The 20,391-nt window shown below is 34.6% G+C and overlaps 1 protein-coding gene across 10 annotated transcripts in view; it reads right to left on the bottom strand.

Moving 5' to 3' along the window:
• MICU3 (mitochondrial calcium uptake family member 3) overlaps positions 1-20,391 on the bottom strand; it is a gene marked incomplete at both ends in the record, with an annotated part of 88,390 nt that overhangs the window by 10,283 nt on the left and 57,716 nt on the right. For 5 of the 10 annotated variants that reach the window (XM_079726656.1, XM_079726649.1, XM_079726650.1 and 2 more), the window contains 4 exons: positions 3,046-3,217; positions 3,718-3,818; positions 9,865-9,960; positions 19,068-19,106. In XM_079726656.1, the coding sequence (XP_079582782.1) occupies positions 3,046-3,217; positions 3,718-3,818; positions 9,865-9,960; positions 19,068-19,106 (408 nt within the window). The remainder of the gene's footprint in view (positions 1-3,045; positions 3,218-3,717; positions 3,819-9,864; positions 9,961-19,067; positions 19,107-20,391) is intronic. The other 5 variants (XM_079726647.1, XM_079726654.1, XM_079726651.1 and 2 more) reach the window with 4 other exon arrangements.

Below are 20,391 nucleotides of genomic sequence, written 5' to 3'. Positions count from 1 at the left end.
TCTTTTGGGACGTGAATCAGGTCATATCTGGCTCATGAGTTAGATCAGATTTGAGTGTCACAGTAGACAGCAAATACTGACTGAATAAATACTTGTTGAATGAACAAACAAGACACCTATGTTCTAAAACAAGATTGGCAAACTTTTTCTATAAAGGGTCAGAGAATAAATATTTTTATTTTTGCAGGTTATATGGTGCGTGTTGTAACTACTCAACTCTACTGTTATAGCACAAAAGGAGCCAGAGACAATCCATTAAAAGAATGAGCGTGGCTATGTTCCAATAAAACTTTATTTATAAAAATAGGAAGTAGGTAGTTTACTTACCACTGCTTTAAAGTTTAAATACTACAGTAGCTTACCATCACTCTTAGAATCACTATTAGAATAAAATCTAAACTCCTTATTTTGGCCTACACGGTGCTCTGAGACCTGACCCCTATCTATCTCTCCTCCATCTCCTATTTCCCCTTCACTGACTTTACCCTTTTGGCAATTTCTCAGATAAAGGAAGCTTTTTCTCTCCCCAGGCCCTTAGTATTTGCTGTTTCCTCTGCCTGGAATGTTTTTCATCCAGATCTTGGCACAGGTCATTCCTCACAGCCTTTCCTCAAAAGCCACCTTGATTGTCTATCTTCTTTTCTAGTCCTCTTCATAATATTTATCATTATCTGAAAAGATATCATTTACTATTTTTCCTTTACTTGTTTATTGTATCTCTCCACTAAGATGTGTTTCCATGAGAGAAGGATTTTGCTTATCTTGTCACTTTATCCACGGTGGCTACAATAAGGCCTAGTAAACAGCTTAATATCTGTTAGATAAATGAATGGAAATGAAAGTATTTTAGAAATGTAAAGTGCTATTCAAGTACTACTACTTGTTATTCTTTTGAGAGAAGAGGATGGCAGGTGACAAGGTGGTAAATACAGAAGTAGGGTGTGTTAGGAATATCACTGGCTTAGAGTCTTGGGTTTGAATCCTTGGGCAACTATCTTAAGTACCTGAGAGCCTTAGCTTCCTCTTTTCTAAAAGAAATTTATCAGTATCTGGAAGGTTGTTCTAATGATTGATGAGATAATGCAAAAAAAAAAAAAAAATCAGTGAGAATCAATGCTGGTTCACTTGCTATATTTTCCTTTTCTTACTGTAATGATTTGTTACATTTAAGATACCTCTATCAATTATAAGTTTTCAGAAGCTGAATTTAACTTAAAAGAAAATTTTTTATTTTTTGGCTGTGCCACACGGCTTGCATGATCTTAGTTCCTTGACCAGGGATCGAACTCGGGCCATGGCAGTGAAAGCACATAGTCCTAACCACTGGCCTGTCAGGGAATTCCCCTCCCCCAAACTTTTTATTTTGAAATAATTTTAAATGTAAAAAATCAGTGCAAAAACAGTACAAAGAGTTCCCTAAACACTTCACCTTGGAATTGATTTTTTTGAATTTCAGATTTTTATAAGTTTCCAGTGGATAAAAGAAAAAAAAGCATATTCTTCAAGGCCCTAAATAATACACTCGTAGCTTGACAAAACAGTACAATTTCTGATATTTATTTTTAGGGAAGTGTCTATGAATTGGAAAAAATTTACTTCAACATGTAAAACAGATAAAAGACCCCTAAGTGATTACATAAACTAATAGTCAAATGCATCAAGTCCTTTTTTCCTCGTTCCGTACGGGACCTGCAGAATTGTTAGCACCGTCACAGTGTATCCACTTTAAATGAAGTCAAACTGTTTGCAAGTTTTTCTTGGATAGATTAACTTGATCCTTCTACAAACACAAATAGAAGGCAATATATCCAAAACATCCCATGCTTGAAGGGGTACTTGTAACACCAGTTCTATTTGGTTGCAGTGATGCACTCAAATACCACTAGATAATGCAACTGCTCAGAAATGCTGACAAAACATTTGCTACTAAACAAATAGACAATCAGTTGTCCCAGGTTCTTAACCATTCATGCCATCCAAACTCTTTGAAAAACCTCACTTCAACTATCGATAAGATCACTCACTCGTCAATAGCCGTCTTCTAATGACCTTTTTTTTTTTTTTTTTTTTTTTTTCTTTTTTGCAGTATGTGGGCCTCTCACTGTTGTGGCCTCTCCCGTTGCAGAGCACGGGCTCCGGACGCGCAGGCTCAGCGGCCATGGCTCACGGGCCCAGCCGCTCCGCGGCATGTGGGATCCTCCCGGACCGGGGCATGAACCCATGTCCCCTGCAACGGCAGGTGGACTCTCAACCACTGTGCCACCAGGGAAGCCCCTAATGACCTTTTATTAAGGGTATTATAGAAATGAATAAAGTGTGACTGAAATGATGTCAATATAAACTGTTTTATATGAGGTGATGTTTACATAGTAGCCAAAGCTTATAGCTCAGCAGAATTCTCTTGAAAAGTGATATCCATAATGTGAATAAAACAACTGCTAATAACCTTAAAGGTTTTCAGCATGTCTAAGAAAAATACGGATATCTACCCAGATTTTTATTCTTTTTTTATTTTTTTAAAAAATTATTATTTATTTATTTTTGGCTGTGTTGGGTCTTTGTTGCTGTGCATGGGCTTTCTCTAGTTGTGGTGAGCGGGGGTTACTCTTCGTTGTGGTACGTGGGGGCTTCTCACCACAGTGGTTTCTCTTGTTGTGGAGCATGGGCTCCAGGCACACGGGTTTCAGTAGTTGTGGCTCATGGGCTCTAAAGCACAGGCTCAGTAGTTGCGGCGCGTGGGCTCAGTTGCTACGCAGCATGTGGAATCCTCCCAGACCAGGGCTTGAACCCGTGTCCCCTGCATTGGCAGGCGGATTCTTAACCACTGTGCCACCAGGGAAGTCCCAACCCAGAATTTTAAATTAATCCATTTTAAAGTTTAGCCAGAGCGCTTAAGACACAGAGGAAAGAAGGATGGAATATATCCAAAGAATCTATTAATCCACAGAGGAGCAAATGAACTAACAGAAGGACAATATGTTTTACAGACCTATATAATTACAAGATAATAACATATGTAACACAATAAAAATGGGGATTAGATACCTTTTCTTCAGGTATACTATAACGCACATTTTCCAAAAATACTGATGTATTTTCCACATTTGTGTATCGTAAAAGAATATGAGCAAAATCTTCTTCACTGATAGTATTCATCCCATTAGAGTAGGAAAGGAATTCTATTTCTAGAACTTCTGTTTGGAGGTTATCCATGAATCTATGACAAAAATACATAAACAATGAATAAGATAAATGAAGAGTGATGGTAACAGATGGTACTTAGCCTCTCAGGACTTTGGCTTCTTCATCTGTAAAATGGGCATAACAAGAATATCTTGCAGGGTAGTGATGAGACTTAAAGGAGTTAATGTGCCCTGCCTCGTGTTTACTGCAGCAAACACTATATACATGCCTATTATTATTATTACTGCAGCTTACTGAGACTGAGGAATTGGTAACCTTCTTTCTTCTGAATATATAGGAAATAATCAATCCAGATAGCTGGATATTTTTCATCATTCAGTGACTTCCTGTTACATTTATCAATAGAACTACTGGTACACAAGCACTGACGGGAGTGGATATTTGTTACAGAGTATCCTTAGTTAAGATGAAAGCAGCAAAGAGGTGAGTGTCACTGCACTAAATGATTCCTAAAGACCTTCCTGACTTTAGCATGTTAACGTTTTTCAATACAAATATAAAAATTAAGCTCACCTATAAAAATCTTCAAAGTTGAGCTCAGCTTTTCCTTTCTTTCCAAAAAAGTGTACAAGAAGTGTAGTATCTGTTACTAAGTTTGTAATGTCATCAGCACGCTTTAAAAAAAAATCACAATTTAAAGGTTAGCTGCAATAAAACAAAACAGAATAGAGATATCCAATATCCCCCAAAGAACACAAATACATTAACATTAGAATGAAAAGCAGAAGGATGTATTAATACATGCCATTACAGTTTAAAAGTTCAAAATTTGAAAATAGAAATACAGATGAAATTCATGTTTATCTTCAAAAAACTTAAAGTTATGATTATATTAAGAAGTCTTCAACCTCAAGTTGTGCATATAGGGTATCTATAGTTTAAATGATCTAAAATAGTTAAAATCCTTTGGTGATCATCAAATATTTTATTTTTATTTAAGTAATTTACTTTGGATTTTCCTAATCAACCTGAAAAATTCATTCATTTAGGATGTCCAAAAGAGGTAAATTCCTCAGATTACTGAACATATAGGGCTGACAAAAGAATGGCCTCAAGCTTCACAAAATAGTTTCCTTGAACCATGATTCTTCCCTATTGTATTCTTATCCATGATACTTTAAAGATACTGTATTTTGAAATACAAACTACAGTAATATTACCTTGGAATTTATATCATCTATAATTTTTTCCAAAGAAAATTCTTACATTATTTTTTGAATGGATAAGAAGTTAATTCCAGAGGATTTTCCCTTCCCTATTCAACTTGATAAACAGGTTCCAACAAACGTATTCTTAAAATAGCTTAATTATAGTCCTATAAAGTTTAATGGCCTGAGAAAATCTTCCCTCTTTAATGTAGCTTTATAGGTTTCCTTTTGCTTCCCTCCTTCCCATCCCATTCCCTTTCCTTCCTTCTTTCTCTTTCCTTCCTTCTTCACTTGGCCATTAACTCATACCTATCTTATAAACTCAGTTACAAAAATAATAAAATTCAAGTGATTATAACCTCTCCCCATGTATTATCCTGGGAAATGTAAGAAAAAGTAAGAGGTTAAATAATAAGTATCATTTTCTATATTTAAAAAATAGCTGCAAATGTCCATCTAAAGGTACATATTTGAAACTATTACTTCTTGACCAGAATCATGATACCACTCCATAGAAAACCTAAGAAATAGAAAATCTATACTTCTCTTCAAAGCATCAGTCGTCTTTCATGTTCCCTGACATAGTCTCATCTTACCCATCTTCCAAACACTAAATCTGGTAATCTTTTGATTCCTGAGAGCCCCCTTCCCAATCTTTCATGAAGATAGCCATTTTTATCCTCCATAACATTTGTTGGGTCTTTATTTCCCTTCTCCCTAGACCAAATATTATTCTTCTCTTGTAATGACTAGAATGGAGTTATAGAAGACTACATCTTCTGATTAGCTTTTTCCCCTCCAACATGCCCTCTTTTAATCCATGAAACTATTTTTCTAAAGTGATCTTTCTGGTACATGGATTACTCATGTCTCTGTTAAAGACTCTTTAAATCATGTAGGGTATCTTCTACTTTAAATTATCTAAAATTGTTGAGATTCTTTAGTAATCACCTATGTAGTCTATATTTGTAATTTAGTTTGGATTTTTCTAAATAATCTCTAGAATGTAACCTCCTAATAATTGATTTGGACGATCTGTACTACTTCTTATTTGAGTTTGCTGACAAATTCCAAGTATTCTCAGGAGCTGGAATAACCGAGAAGTTCCCTATAATATAACCAACTCCTTTGACCTGATAGTGGTTTGATCTGATCACTTGGGGAAAAATGACACAGCCAGGAAGCCAGGTGTCACATACTATCTTTTAAATATACCTTCTTGAACAAGCTTATTATGAATGTTGAAGAATATTAGTGGTGCCAGTCTTTCAAGGCCCCCTATGTGACAAATTAGTGTAATTTTTGAGTAGTGCTCAGAAGGCGCTACTATTATACTTTCACCAGTAGCTTTAAATTGAGAAGGTAGACTGATGTAATGGAAGGAGGACAGGATTTAAAATCAGAAGACCCGAGTTCACTGACTTTTTTGATCGTCAGCTTCCTTATCTGTAAAATGGGAAAAACCCTATCTACAATAACCATTTTCAGGATAAGGTTAGAATATGAATGTAAATGAAAATATATACATGTTCTTATTGGTAGTCATAAGATGCTTTGGACAAAAGCATTAAGACCTTTGTTGGGGGAGAAGGTAGCTTGTTAACTATAGACATTCTTTTGTGATCGTGTATAATCAAACCTAATCAGTTTATTATCCAAGGAACAGCTTAATTTAGTAGGGGGAGGAAATATTTGAGAAGGCATGCCTAAATGGACCATGATAGTGGAGGCTCGAGCCAATCAGAGGTCAGCATGAAGAACTGGGGTGTCCATCTGGAAGCTAGAGCGATGGAATGTGGAAGAGGGGCAAAGGGACTAAGAAGAGGAGCAGGGATAAGGTTTGAGAACAAGTTGCTACTTCACAAATGAGCAGTAGCGAGGTGAGCAAATAGGATGATGAACTCAAGAGTGAGATTTCTGGTTTGGATTCTGACTTTTTTTCCTCATTAGTTAGGTGACCTTGGGGAAGTTAATCTCACTGAGGATACAATTATCCTCAGGAACAACAACAGTACTTACCCTAAAGGGCTGTTGTGAGGATTAGATAACTCATGTTAGTCAGCACTATGACTGGCATGTTGTAAATGTTCAATAAGTGTTAGCTATTATTATCTAGTTCTGACAAATCAGTATATTCCAAGGAGTTGAAAAGGGACTAGACAAGACAGAAAATAATGTTGGAGCTTAATGCAAAAAAATATTTTTCCATGGTATACTCTTACTTCTTTTGTGTTATTGAAACTATATATATATGTTATATAGATCTAAAAAAAAATGCCTTAAAATGAGAGGATACAGGAACACCAAAAGTTAGAGAACCTTGATAACGTAACTATGGAGTGTTTTCCTCCAGTGTTGTCATGTTCCTTACCTCGAGACATAACACACTGAAATGAGGTGGCTTTGTTTTACTCAGGTTTTAAATAATGACCTCATTCAGCCAGTTTTTCTCGTGCCCATGGAGCAGAGCAAATCTTCGTTTACAGTCTTTCATCATCGAAATCTTATTAGACTTAGGTTGCTCTTATGCAGATAATCCAGACCCACAGAGGCATAATCAACAGTTTGACATTAGAGAGAAAAATTAGAAAATGGAAATGGTGAAAACCTGTTCCCCCCATTCAGTGAAACGGAGTACTGCGGGGAGTCATTGAACACTATACCAGTGTCCTGGGTATCCTAACAGTGTTATATAACTTAAATCGCAGGAGAGTTGAGACAAAAATAGAGACTTTATCCCTTTGATTCTTGTGCTCATTGTTAAAATAAAATGAATTCAGGTGTTTTCATTAACAAAGCAAGAAAAAGCCACAGAAGAACCCCATGAGAGGCCATTGTCTAACTTTGTTTTGATTAAAAATTATTTTAAATGATTTCATCAAAAATGGAATAAACAATTTAAAAGACTTGCATAAAATAAAAATATATCAAGCTATTAAAGAGTTTTAAGAAATTCTTTCAATATATTTTTATTGATTACTATATGATAATAATCTTATCAAGCTCTACTCATGGGCTGGAGGAAATCGTCAAACTCTTGATTTGTTAGGACGGTTTTAAATAACCTACTGAAACTTATTAAGGGTTAGTAAAGTTTAAAGCAGATAAGAAAAAAATTTAAGTTGCATCTGTAAAGCTCAAAACAGTTTTTGTAATTCTGGTACTCACAGACTGTATTCAATAGCTGCATGATAGACATATTGTACTATGAATTTATTATCAATTATTTTGGTTAGAAAGTGGTATCAGCTGTGGTATTCAAATGTTCATTATAACATGGTTTTACTACCACTGAAAAAAAATTTATGGTTAGAAATAGCTCTGGAATAAGAATATGAGAGGCTAATGTCAAATTTACCTACATTATGGAAAGAGAACTGCTTTATCTCAATATTTACATTTTAAATATAAGAGAAACAAAGAAATACAAATAGATTTCTAAGCTTTCTTTCTGAACTAATTCGAATCCTGAAGTACTGACAGTATAAACAATTCAATGTTTCACTGGCATCAGTAGTAACCTATAAGGAATTATAATGAGTTGTAATTTAACTACAGCTAATTCTCAGTTATCTTCTCCAATGTGGGAGGGCAGTAACAGAGATGATCCCCCAATAATTATTTTACTTGGAAACACAATATAAGTTTTGTTTTCTTTTCTTCTTTTTCTTCGTACTTCTCTCCATCAAATTTATTTTCACAATGTTTGAGTCAATTCATTAATTGATTTAGCAGCTTATGATTATAGTGTGGATTGATTACAGGTAATGGTGTGCTAGTGAACTGGCTCTCTGGGAAAATAAAAAAGCCTGATTTGTAGGGTTTGCCAATGTCTATGGTAGTAACACGCCTATCATGGTCAGTCTGAAGGTACCAACGGAATGGCATGGAATGCTGAGTTGGGAAGAGATGTGCAGAACTAGCTCGGGGAAGCTGTAAAATCCAGCTCCAGCACACATCAGACGGAGCAAAAAACATCTTCAAAAGATCTTACGTAAATCTTATATAAGATCTTATGTAAGAGCTGACTGGTCTTCTGATATTACCAAGATTTAAATTAAATTTGACATATAATAAGCAGGTTGTGCCTAACTGTGAGAATTTCTAGCAGAGTTAAATGGGATTGAAGATCAGTTGGAGGCTGAGAGGTGGACAGCCTATGGTGGGAAGAGACAGCAGGACACGACTGCTAATTTGAAGCCGGGCACAGCAGGCTTGTAGGGACTCTAAGGACTAGTGTCCCCCATTGCGCTTACTTTTAGGCACTGACTACTATATGCCTACATAAATGATCATAGAATTAAGCACTTCTAAAATATGTGTAAATGGACTATCTACTAGCACTTTATGCCTAAAAATAGCTAAAATTTAAAAGGTAATTTTTAAAGATTAATAATTTCTGGTCATAATTACATCATATTTATATATCACAGACAGACTATATATAGGGCAGAATGCTTTATTTATTTGTTTTAGGACTTTAAAGTTGTGCACAACTGTAAATTAACATTTACAAGTGTTTGCCCTGCTCTGGAGGTGTCCACTGAATAACACTGTATATGTGGGTAACAGAATTCATTCCAGTTTACTTCTCTAGATATTTTTAAGTATAACTTTTAAAAGTCAAACTTTAGAAAAAGAAACGAGAAGCCAACTTTCAAGAGAAAAAGATAATGAAAAAATACATCTCTTGGTATTTACTGAAAAGTCCTTTGTGGTAAGCCAGACAGCCATCTCTAATAAAGTTCTTAAAAATTCTTAATAGGGAACATAGAAAAGTATTTAATCTACAAGACACAGCCCATCTTTTAAAATGACAAATCCCTATTAACAGTGCCATAATGAGAGTGGGGTGTTGGGAACAGTCCACCTGAGTGCAGCAAAAAGGTGTGTGTCTCTATGGAATTCGAAAACAATAATGAATGATATAATGGTCAGTCTACTTTTAATTTTCCACACACTGGCAATCCTAACCAACGTCAAGGTAAAATGTCCTCCCTTCCCTGACTGACTGCTGTTAGCACACCTCCCCCATGCCCACCCTTGGTAAGCCACTCGCTATTAATGTTAGGAAATTTGATTTAAAATCTACCATAACTCTAAAGCATTAGCTATCTTTTAACAAGTTAGAAGTTTCAGCATTTCATGTAACATTGCAAATTATAAGGTTAAAAGATTCAGTGAAACTATAAAATAGTATTTTCAAATTTCCTGAAAGTGACCTTTAAGTGAAAAAGAACAGTATTTCCTTTTAATTAAGTTGGAAAGTCATGTTTTCTACAAGAAGCGAGTGGATTTACCATGGACTATTACAGGTGACCTTGCCGCCCCTGCCAGCACAGTTGACATATTCAAATATACCGATTTATACATAGGAATTATTGCTTTACTGGAGAAAAAGAGAAAATATAAAATATATTTTTGGTTTCATCGCTGTGACTCGAAAATGAAATGTGGACTAGATTAACAAAATGGCAAATAGTACAAGGACCTGGTTGAGGTTTAATTATACCTCTGCGAGGTCTGAAAAGAGTGCTTGGCTTGTATTACGTCTCAGTGTATCCCAATAGCTTCTGGAGACAAGTTCCTCAGCATCTGTTTTAAGTACCTGTAGAAGTTTTAAGAAGCACAACTGAAATCTAAAGAATAGGCAGAAACAATGATAATTTATACAGTTTAAATCTCTTCTAGCCAACCTTGAAAAGAAAACACATTAGCTTACCTTTTTTGTTTTCTGCTGCACACAGCAGTATCATATTACATCACTGGTAAACCCAGGGCATTTTCAAAGGTGTAATGGTATATAACCACTATTTCTAAGTACAATGTGGCTTTGTCAATAAGAATCACATTCTTCACCCCTGCCCCATGCCCTTCTAATGAAACATACATAACTTCTAAGAAAGTGTGAAATAAAAATTTTATTCACACCTTGTGTGAAGTAAATTCATTTGGAGAAGATTTTGGTAATTTTATAGCAACTTATAAAAATTAAGCTTAATTTAAAAATGAATCATTGTTCGTTAACATATATTATGTTAGTGCATCAAAGAATCAAAATGACCATATCCATACTTTAGAGAAACTAAATTTAATCGAAAACTTGTCAAAAAAAATATGCAAGTTTAAGGCAAACCACTCAAAGCTGATCAGGGATTTGGTGTCTATTGTAAATAGATCAGGAACTTTCTGATCTCTTCCAAGGACAGAGCACTAGCTTCTATCTCAGTACAGGCCAGGCTAAAGCAGGGGATATCAGAATTAAGAAGTGTCGTCTAATCTTTACATGAAATGTAGAACTACAAGCTTAACTTGGGTCTCTATAAACAAAAATAATTAAATGTGGTTTCTCTCAGGATTTACCAGGGAAGATTTCACAGATTCTCAGGCTTGGTCTTCTTTGGGTTATTGTGAGAAGAAAATGCTGCACGATGAATTTAGGAGTGAGTGGCTGATGACGAGAGAATTCTTATTTTTCTGTGTGTGTTAGTTTTCAAAAGTCCAGTGCCACTAATAAAATTATAAGCATCTGGGAATTATTTCAAAGATCTGTGTTTTAATTCATTATTATGAACTAGAAAACACTGCCTACTGCCCATATTTTAATAAACTCTTAATAAAATGTTAATAATAAAGTAGTATTAAGCAGGAATCTCTTATATAACATAGATGTATTTATTACCATAAGTGTAAATGTAGCAATGTGGCAGAGAATCTACTCGTCACCCCCTTTAGTAACTAAATAAGCTGTAACCAAGTAAAATTAACTGAGTGTAGCACTAACACAGTTCATTTTCTTTTACACAGATATAGCGGAACCTCAATAAATGGTAACTAGATTAAATACTCTGCGAAGTTATCTAAATATTTTGAATGTGGATATATTTTAAAACTGTAACGTAGAAAGGCAGTATATAGTTAAGAAAAGGACTGTTAAACCAATCTAACTAGAAAATAAGGCTCACTACACTATTTTTAGGAGGGTAAGAGGAATGACTCACTTGGTGAAGCCAGGCCTCTCCCCTACTTCCAACCCCTGGTCACCCTCACCCCTACCCCGCCCACACAGACTCTGATGACATTATTCATACTTACAACATATGAAGGGATAAAACTGGTTTGACAAACTATATTGACACGGATCTCTATAGGAAAAAATGTATGCTCTGAGCATAGAAAAGGGAGGGAGGGAGGGAGGAAGGAAAAGAGCAAGAGAGGGAGGAAGGAGGGAGCCATAGTGTGAAAAGTTCATGTACTGGAATCCTAACCCCCGAGGTGATGGTATAAGGAGGTGGGCCTTTGGGAGGTGATTAGGTCATGAGGGCAGAGCCTTCAGGGATGGGATTAGTGCTCTTAGAAAAGGAGTCTGAGAGAGCTCCCTTGCCCCCTTCCACCATGTGAGGACACAGTGGGAAGGTGCCACCTATGAACCAGGAAGCAGGCCCTCATCAGCTGCCACAATGAATCTGCTGGTTTGGTGATCTTGGACTTCCCAGCTCTCAGAACTATGAAAAATGATTATTCGTTATAAGCCACCCATTTTAAGGTATTTTTGTTATAGCAGCTCAAACAAAGACAGAAGGAAAGAAGGAAGGAAGTAAAATAAGGGAGAAAGGGAAGATAGAAGGAAGGAAGAAAAAGGAAGTTAGGGGAAAAAAGACCAATTTAGAGATGGGGCTCTATCACTGTGGTAAGCAGAACAGAGGCTCCCTGAAGTGGTCCATGTCCAGACAGGTAAGTACCCTATATAAAGTAAGGGTCTGAGAAAGGTTACACTCAGAGGTTAGGCAAACTAGGAAAAAAATCCCAAAATAGTAGCCCATAGAATCAGGCGGTAAACTGTCTTTGCTATTAGTGATATTTAAAAACACAGAAAAATATAAACAAAAGAAAACTACATCTTTATAATCTGTCCCACTATGACAAGTGTGGACTGAGAAACCATAACCCGAAAATTGTAATTTAAAGTTACACGGGACTGCAGGTACCTGCAATGTATCACAGAAACAAACACACACACACAAGTCTTCCCAGGAAAAACACACCCTTAACCCAGCCCTTACAGAATCCACACAGATGCATTCCAACAAATACATGCTCATAATAGGAAATTACTAAATGCAAAAGAACGTAAGCCACCATAAGTAGGAACCAGCAGAAACAACAAACAATAGAATCAGAGCTGCAGCCTCCAGATATTGAAATTATTAGATATGGAATACAAAATAAGTTTAATAAGTTTAATATATGAAGTTGTATTTGACAGTACTTTTTAGGAAAAAGGGACTACCAAAAATTATTAGGCTGATTAGAAAAAAGAACCAAATAAAACTTCTAGAAATGAAAAATGAACTACTGAAATTTAGTATCATATTATATATAGCTAGAGAGAAAATCAGTGAACTTGAAGATAATATGAATAAAGTATACAGAATGCAGTGTGAAAAGATAAAAAATATGGCAAATTAAAGAGGAGTTAAGAGACATTAAAACATGACTATCTATCAAAGCTCTAGAAAGTAATATTGGAGGAAATGGGAAAGAGGCAATATTCAGAGACATATTGGCAGTGGATATTCAAGAAATAATGAAAGCAAACAATCCTCATATTTAAGAAGCCCAATAAATTTCATGATAGATAAAAGCAAAAAGAGAGATAGACTGTAATAAAACTGTAGAATACCAAAGGCAAACAGAATCTTAAAAGCACCCAGAAAGAAAACAGATTGCCTATAAAAGAATAATAATTAGACCCAGAGTTCACTTTTCATTTTCAGCAATAGAAGCCGGAAGACTGGGATGATACCACAATTTGCTGAGAATAAGTGTCAACCCATAATAATATATATTCTTTCAAAATAACAGCATGTATACATATATCGAATCATTATATTATACACCTAAAACTAATATAATGTTATATGCCAATTCTATCTCAATTAAAACAAACGAATGAATCCACAGAAACAGAAGAGGCTGGTAGTTGCCAGAGGCAGGTGGGAATGGTGGTGGTAGGGAAAGGGGTGAAGGCGGTAAAAAGGTGCGAACTACCAGTTATAAGATAGGTAAGTCTTGGAGATGTAATGTAAAGCATGGTGACTACAGTTAATAATACTGTGCTGTACGCTAAGAGTTGCTAAGAAAATAGGTCTTAAAGTTTTCATCACAAGAAAAAAAAATTGTAACTGTGTGAGGGGGATGGGTACCAACTCAACTTATTGTGGTATTTTGTGGTAAGTACATATATCAAATTATGTTGTACACCATAAGCTGATACCATGTTATATGTCAATTATATCTCAATAAACTGGAAAAAAATAAAGGGAAAAAAAGAGATTTCCAGAGAGAGGGTTTTTAAAAAAATTTATTAGAAGATCATCATTTGAGGATATACTTTGTGAGTATAAGATTATGAGATTTAGGAAGGGGTGAGATTAAAGAGGTAAATACTGAGTAAAGAATAGCAAATATATAAGTAATTCAAAACAAACATGAATGATACATATTTTAGAAGTCTAACTTGTGGGATTAAAAAAAAGACAAGGGCGAACATTGTTCAATTTTAAGTACCCATGCCAGGAGAGGAAAGAACGGTATTAAAGAACTTTTAAACTCTATTTTTGAGAAAGAGAATAAAGATATGGCCTAATCTAAGACTTTATTAAGTATTCTTATTAAAATTTCAAAAATAACTACACAAAGAAAAGAAATATAGTGAATGTCTTCTAAACTCAAAATAAACCCAGGTAATGCCAGGATTACCTCTTTTACCAGGTAACCCAGGTAAAAGAAAGTAAGAAAAGAGAAAAAAAAACAGTATATAGAATGGCTAAAATAAATCCAAATAAGTTAGTAATCACAGTAATGTAAATTGACTGAATTTTCCAATTAAAAAGCATATATTATCAATCCAGATAAAAAGGAACCGATAAAATACCCAAAATATACTTTTAAAAAAGACACATCCAAACTATAAGGAAAATGAGAGGTTGTAAATGATAAACCAGGCTTCTAGTCATGACAGACTAGAAAAAACACTGCCAATCTTCTCATTGAGAATAACTGAAAAATACCGGACAAGATATAATACAGATGTATCTTAAAGCATCTTAAAGACATTATTTGCCTTTTGTACTGTGTTGACTGGTACCAAAGCAATGGTGGGTAGAATTGCTGAAGCCTTAGTACAATGACAGCACCAAAGACCAAAGTCATTCTTCAGAAGTTGTCACATTCTTCAGTCATATACTCATATTTAAAAAAAAGTTTCACTTAAGAATGTACTTGCTGGAGAGAATAAAACTCCTAATTGTGTTAATTTAATCTTTGAGCACACACCTTTTTAACATTCGGTGTGAAGGGAATCACGCATAAAGCACTTCTGTCTAATGAAGTACTATGGTTGCCTTGAGAAAAAACATCTATGCGGTGGTTTGTGTTGCAAGGTAGACTAGCCACTCTTTTCATGAACCATCATTTTTACTTGAAAGAACAATGGATACACAAACTATGGTTATTTAGACTTTGGTATGTGGCAGGCATCTTTTTGGAAGATGAACCAAGTGAGCCTGTTGCTTCAAGGGAAACAATTGATAGTATTTGTTGCCAAAACAATATACTGCAACAGATTGAATACAGAAGCATCTGTGAGAAACCAGCAGTCTTCTACTAAGTCAGACACTAAAGAGATTTGCAAAGAATGTAAAATATCACTTTCCTCACAATATTTTTGACATTATTTTTCATAAAAAATGTGTATGGTAACATGAGAGTTTTTAAAATTATTTTTAAATGTATTAATATTTATAAGTTTCTCAGTTTTAGTTTTTATATGGCAAAAATAGATGAATATAACCAACATAAACAAAAGCTCTTTTGGATTCTCAATAATCTTCAACAATGTAAAGGGGTCCTGAGACCAAAACGTTTGAGCACTGCTGCTTATAGCAATAAAAGTGAATGAACTAGGACCAGATACAATAACGCAGATGAAGCTGCCAATCATGATGTTGAGTCAAAGAAGCAACACATAGAAAAACTCATTTAATATGATCCCATTTATATGAAGATCAAAAACGAGCAAAGCTAAACTATATTGTTTAGGATACATAAGTAGGTCATAAAACCTCAAAGCAAAGCAAAGAAATAATTGACATAAAAAGTCTTGATTGTGGTTATCTTTTGAAGGAGAAGAAGGGATTATGGTTGGAGACATATGAAGGGGCTTCTTGGGGTACGGCAAAGGCAATGTTTTATTTCTTGATCTATGTTATATAGTAAACTTTTATTGTTTTTTGTTTTGTTTTATATTTACGTTCTATCAGCATTATATTTCTGAACTAAAACACATATTTAAAAAATCAGCGAGGGGCTTCCCTGGTGGCGCAGTGGTTGGGAGTCCACCTGCCAATGCAGGGGACACAGGTTCGAGCCCTGGTCCGGGAGGATCCCACATGCTGCGGAGCAACTAAGCCCGTGCGCCACAACTACTGAGCCTGTGCTCTGGAGCCCGTGAGCCACAGCTGCTGAGCCCACGTACCACAACTACTGAAGGCTGCGCACCTAGGGCCCGTGCTCTGCAACAGGAGAAGCCACCGCAATGGGAAGCCCACGCACTGCAACGAGGAGTGGTCCCCACTCGCTGCAACTAGAGAAAGCCCGGGCACAGCAACGAAGACCCAACACAGACAAAAACAAAAACAAAACAAAACAAAACGAATCAGGGAAAGCTTCATTATCACTAGAGGTAAAAATAGACAATAAAAAACACAAAATGGAAAATAACATGTTAATAAAAATAAACGTAGTATATTTATTTTGACAATAAAATAGATTTTTAACACAAACACATTTCTAGAGATCTAGGGATAGTGTATAATCAAAGATTTAACTTGCTAAGACGATTTAAGTAATCTATATTCTTATACAGGCAATAAGAAGGTTCTGAAATATATAAAATAAACAAAACCAGAATTATAAGTAGGAATTAACAAGTCTATCATTGTAATGCGTAATTTAACACACTATTTGACAGAACAGCAGAAAAAAACATTTGTACTGATAGAGATTTAAAACACATAAGTAATATGTTTGGTTATATATATATTACAACCCTGTACCCGAAATGAAGAATACACATTCTTTTCAAACACAGATCATTTATGAACACTGACATTGTTTTAGTCCATAAAACAAGTTCAACCCATGTCAAAAAATTATATAAAAATTGCTACATTTTTTGACTACAATGAAATTTGGGTAATAAAGATAATCTTTAAAAAATTTGTAAAATATAAGGTATGTCAAAGTCAAATATACTTGACTTTTGCATTATTTATTCTTTTGAATGTTTTATATTTCTTTTCATTACTGTAGTAAGATAATCAAGAGCTGACTATATGAGAAATATGAAAAGAATCAGGGTTGTTTGGAAGAGAAAAGGCTGTAAGGTAACTATCTTCCAGGATACAAAAAAGTATGTTCAATCTTACACTGTAGCAAGGAATAATTTGACAGAATACAGGCAGAACCTATGGTAAGGATGATTAACTTTTGGAACAGGTTACTACAGAGGCCACAGAATCTCTGTCTCTATAGTAAAATCCAGAGGCCCTGCCTTTCCTGAAGGAACTTCTTCCTAAAGATAGAATCTTAGGTTATATTCAGCTCCACGAACTACACTCAAATTAGATCCTTTATTGCTCCAGTTGATCTACAATTCTGGAAACTAGCAGAAAATTGCCAGTTAATTCATAACGTTATACTAATATATTTGTGAAAACATACATCAACGATATTTCACATAAATGTTCAGGCTGTCTGAATTTTTTTTAATTTTAAATAAATCTTCCTTGTTTGCTTGCATTTTTTTTGAAAATAATCATTCCTTTCTGAGCAAAAATTTTCCTATTATACGAAAAAAAGTCAGTTTATATAGCCAACTAAACTAAGGGAGTTGAAACATCATGTAATACATTTAAGACTGGGGATAAAAAAATGACATCAAGTTATATCACTTTAAAATATGTCTTTTATATTCTTAGATGAAAAACAAAGATGCCTTCAGTAAAATAAAAAATATATATATATATTATCACAACAAAACGTAAATTACCTTCCTATTACATAAGCAAGCATAATATAAATGAAATATGTAATTTAAATCTGGTTCTCAGTATTATTCTCTTAATGTCTAAGTGACTACAATTTGCATATGTAGCTTAAACTAGAGCTATATTAGTACCTATTCCCTTTTAACAATATTACTCTGAAATGTATTTTTTTAAAAATCATTTGTCGCTTGTATGAAATTTATGAGTTTAAAAGAAAAATATAAATTGCCACAGTTGGAAAAATGGTTCATGCAATGACATATTAGATTAGAAAAATAAATTAAAAAGTCATAATTATTATTAACATTTATTAAGTTTCACAGGGCATATGGCATTAGAATCTATGAGATTTTCATCTTACACATTCTTATATATTTTTGAAATAATTAACAGAGGAAACTTTAAAAAATTTTAAGAAAATGGTAGACTTTATTTCATGGAAAACAGTAGTGAATTTTGCAGAAAAAATTTAAAGTATCTCGTAAGGGATCAAAACAATTAGTCAGTCATAAGGTTCCCATGGACTTGGCTTGTTTTCCAACCTATTCTAGGTCCATTCCTTGTGACTTAGACAAGATATCTTAGGTTTACCTTATGCTGAATCAGCCTTCAGTGTATACTTAAATCTAGAACAGAATTAGTTTTTATAGTTTGGAATTTTTATTAAATATACAATACAGGAGGCAACACACCTAGAGTTTACACTATAACTGGAACACTTTCAGCAGGACAGTTCTGAGTCAGTCACCCTGAATTCAAGAGCTTCTCTCAAGTGGAATTTGTATGATTTGAGGGATCCTTCTAAGTGACTTAAGGATCCTTGGGGAAATCAAATGGACTTGCATGTTTACATTCAAAAGGGGCCATGGCCTACTCTTAGTTGTGTAGTAGCTGGGCTAACCAACAAGCCCTGACTTTCCAGGAGAAAGGAAAGAAGGAAAGCGGAGTGTAAGAAGAGTACAGTTGGAAGATCACTTGCAGGAACTCCCAACTTTTTCAGGAAAAGATGAGTCTGAAGATCATAATTCTTTTTGAGAAGTAACATGTGATAGAGTGATATATCAAACATATCAAGTGTCGTCTTATACCAGACTTTTGTATAGACCATAGGCAGAAGGCAGGCATCAAAGGTTTTAGAAAAAAATTTGGGAGAAATACGGAAAACTAAGAAAAGTTTATCCATTAATATCTTCTTTATTAGAATTAAGAAAAGACTGTATATCAGATGGACAGATCCAGTTCTTAAAATACCTGTGTCCTGCAAGAGCATAGCCTGAGAATCTGCTCCATAAATTGTATTTAACTCTTCAAATACCACTGAAAAATATAAAATTTCAATTGTTCTACCAGAGTTTTTGGTTGTTTCACTCACCTTTCTCTTATTTTAATCTAAAGCTAAAGATATATAATTGCTCTGTTAGTTTTAGTCTTCTCATAAATCTAGGAAGGAAATAAAAATTTTTGGCCTGGTTGCACATTATTATATTCGATAAATTCCTAAACATGCTCAATAATAGATCTGGCTTTATACAGAAAAATAGCATTATCAAGTAAAACAGGTGAGGACTATTTACATAAAGAACATTTAAAGTATTGTACATACACTATTAGTAGGAGAATGGTATCCATAAAGTTGAAGACGCTGACATAGAGCACAAAGGGCCAAATGAAGTGTCACATTTCAGAATGAACCCAAGTACAGCAAAAGAAAAAAAGAAAAAGATGACAAAATAATCAATTAGGAAGGGCAAATCATTATGCTACATTCTATATAGAGCATAAACACAGTACAAGTGGGATAAATGTTAAAGATGAGTAGCAAAGTTTTTTACATCTCATATAATTAAACATTAAATGAACTTGTGCTCATTTCAACCACTTTCATTTTAACTTTTTGATAGAACTACTGCTTTGAGTAAAACATGTTCCTCCAAAGTATGCAGTTTTATTGAGACATGCTTCAGTGATTCCATGTGGGATAAGGGGGAAATCTAGATGCAGCAGCATGGTGGTGGGAATGGTATGAGACCTACAGTGGCATCTTGTTCTCCTCCTGTTTAGTGCCATGACCTCAGGCAAGTTAACAAACCTCTCTAAGATGGTTTTCTCATCTGTAAAAAGGTATGATACTTACCTCAGAGAAGTATAATGAGGACTAAATGAGAGTAACGTTTATAATGGATGCAGTACAGAGCTTAGCACATGATAAGTGTCCCAAGAAATTTTATGCTCATTTCCCTCTTTCTTTCTGAAGCATAGTTAATTTTGGTTTGTAAATATTTTACAATTTAGTCTTGCTCAAGTTTTGATTTGGGTATGTAATATTCAGTTTAAAGTAGCTGTATCATTCTACTTATTAAAAGAGAATTTCGTGTTTCACAATTAGATAATCTTTTTGAGTACTTATTATATTTCATACGCTGTTAAGTGGCTACAAGTTTTAGCTCATTTAACCCCCATAACAATCACATGTGCTTATTACTCCTATTCTCGTACAAATGAAGAAACTGTGGCACAGAGAAATTTAAGGACCTGGTTCAAGGTCCCCCAGGTAATGAATGGCAGAGCTAACAGTCAAACCCTGAAAACCAGGCTCCTGAGCCTGTGCCACACTGTCTCCCTAATGTAATCTATGTATTTTCACTATAAGCTACATTTCAATTGCTTCAAAACTCAAAAATCTCATCAGTTCAGTTATGCATTATTTAAAATGTGACAACTATTAACAATAAGTTACCACTAATGATTGTTATTGTTAAACACAGTAACAAATATTTGGAGAGAGCTGTATTGTCCTAGAGTGTCGTTTAGTTCAGAGGTTGTACTAAAGATTATTTCTGAATTGTTTTAAGAAATAGTTCTGAGAGATAAATTCTGTAAATGAGATTTCAGGAGCCACTAATTGTAAGCTGTGTAAGATAAACACC

The sequence above is a fragment of the Hyperoodon ampullatus genome (genome assembly GCF_949752795.1).
Source record: "Hyperoodon ampullatus genome assembly, chromosome: 20".
NCBI classification, from domain to species: Eukaryota; Metazoa; Chordata; class Mammalia; order Artiodactyla; family Ziphiidae; genus Hyperoodon; species Hyperoodon ampullatus.
Note: the sequence above shows the minus strand (reverse complement) of the source record. Positions and strands in the feature narration are given on the sequence as shown.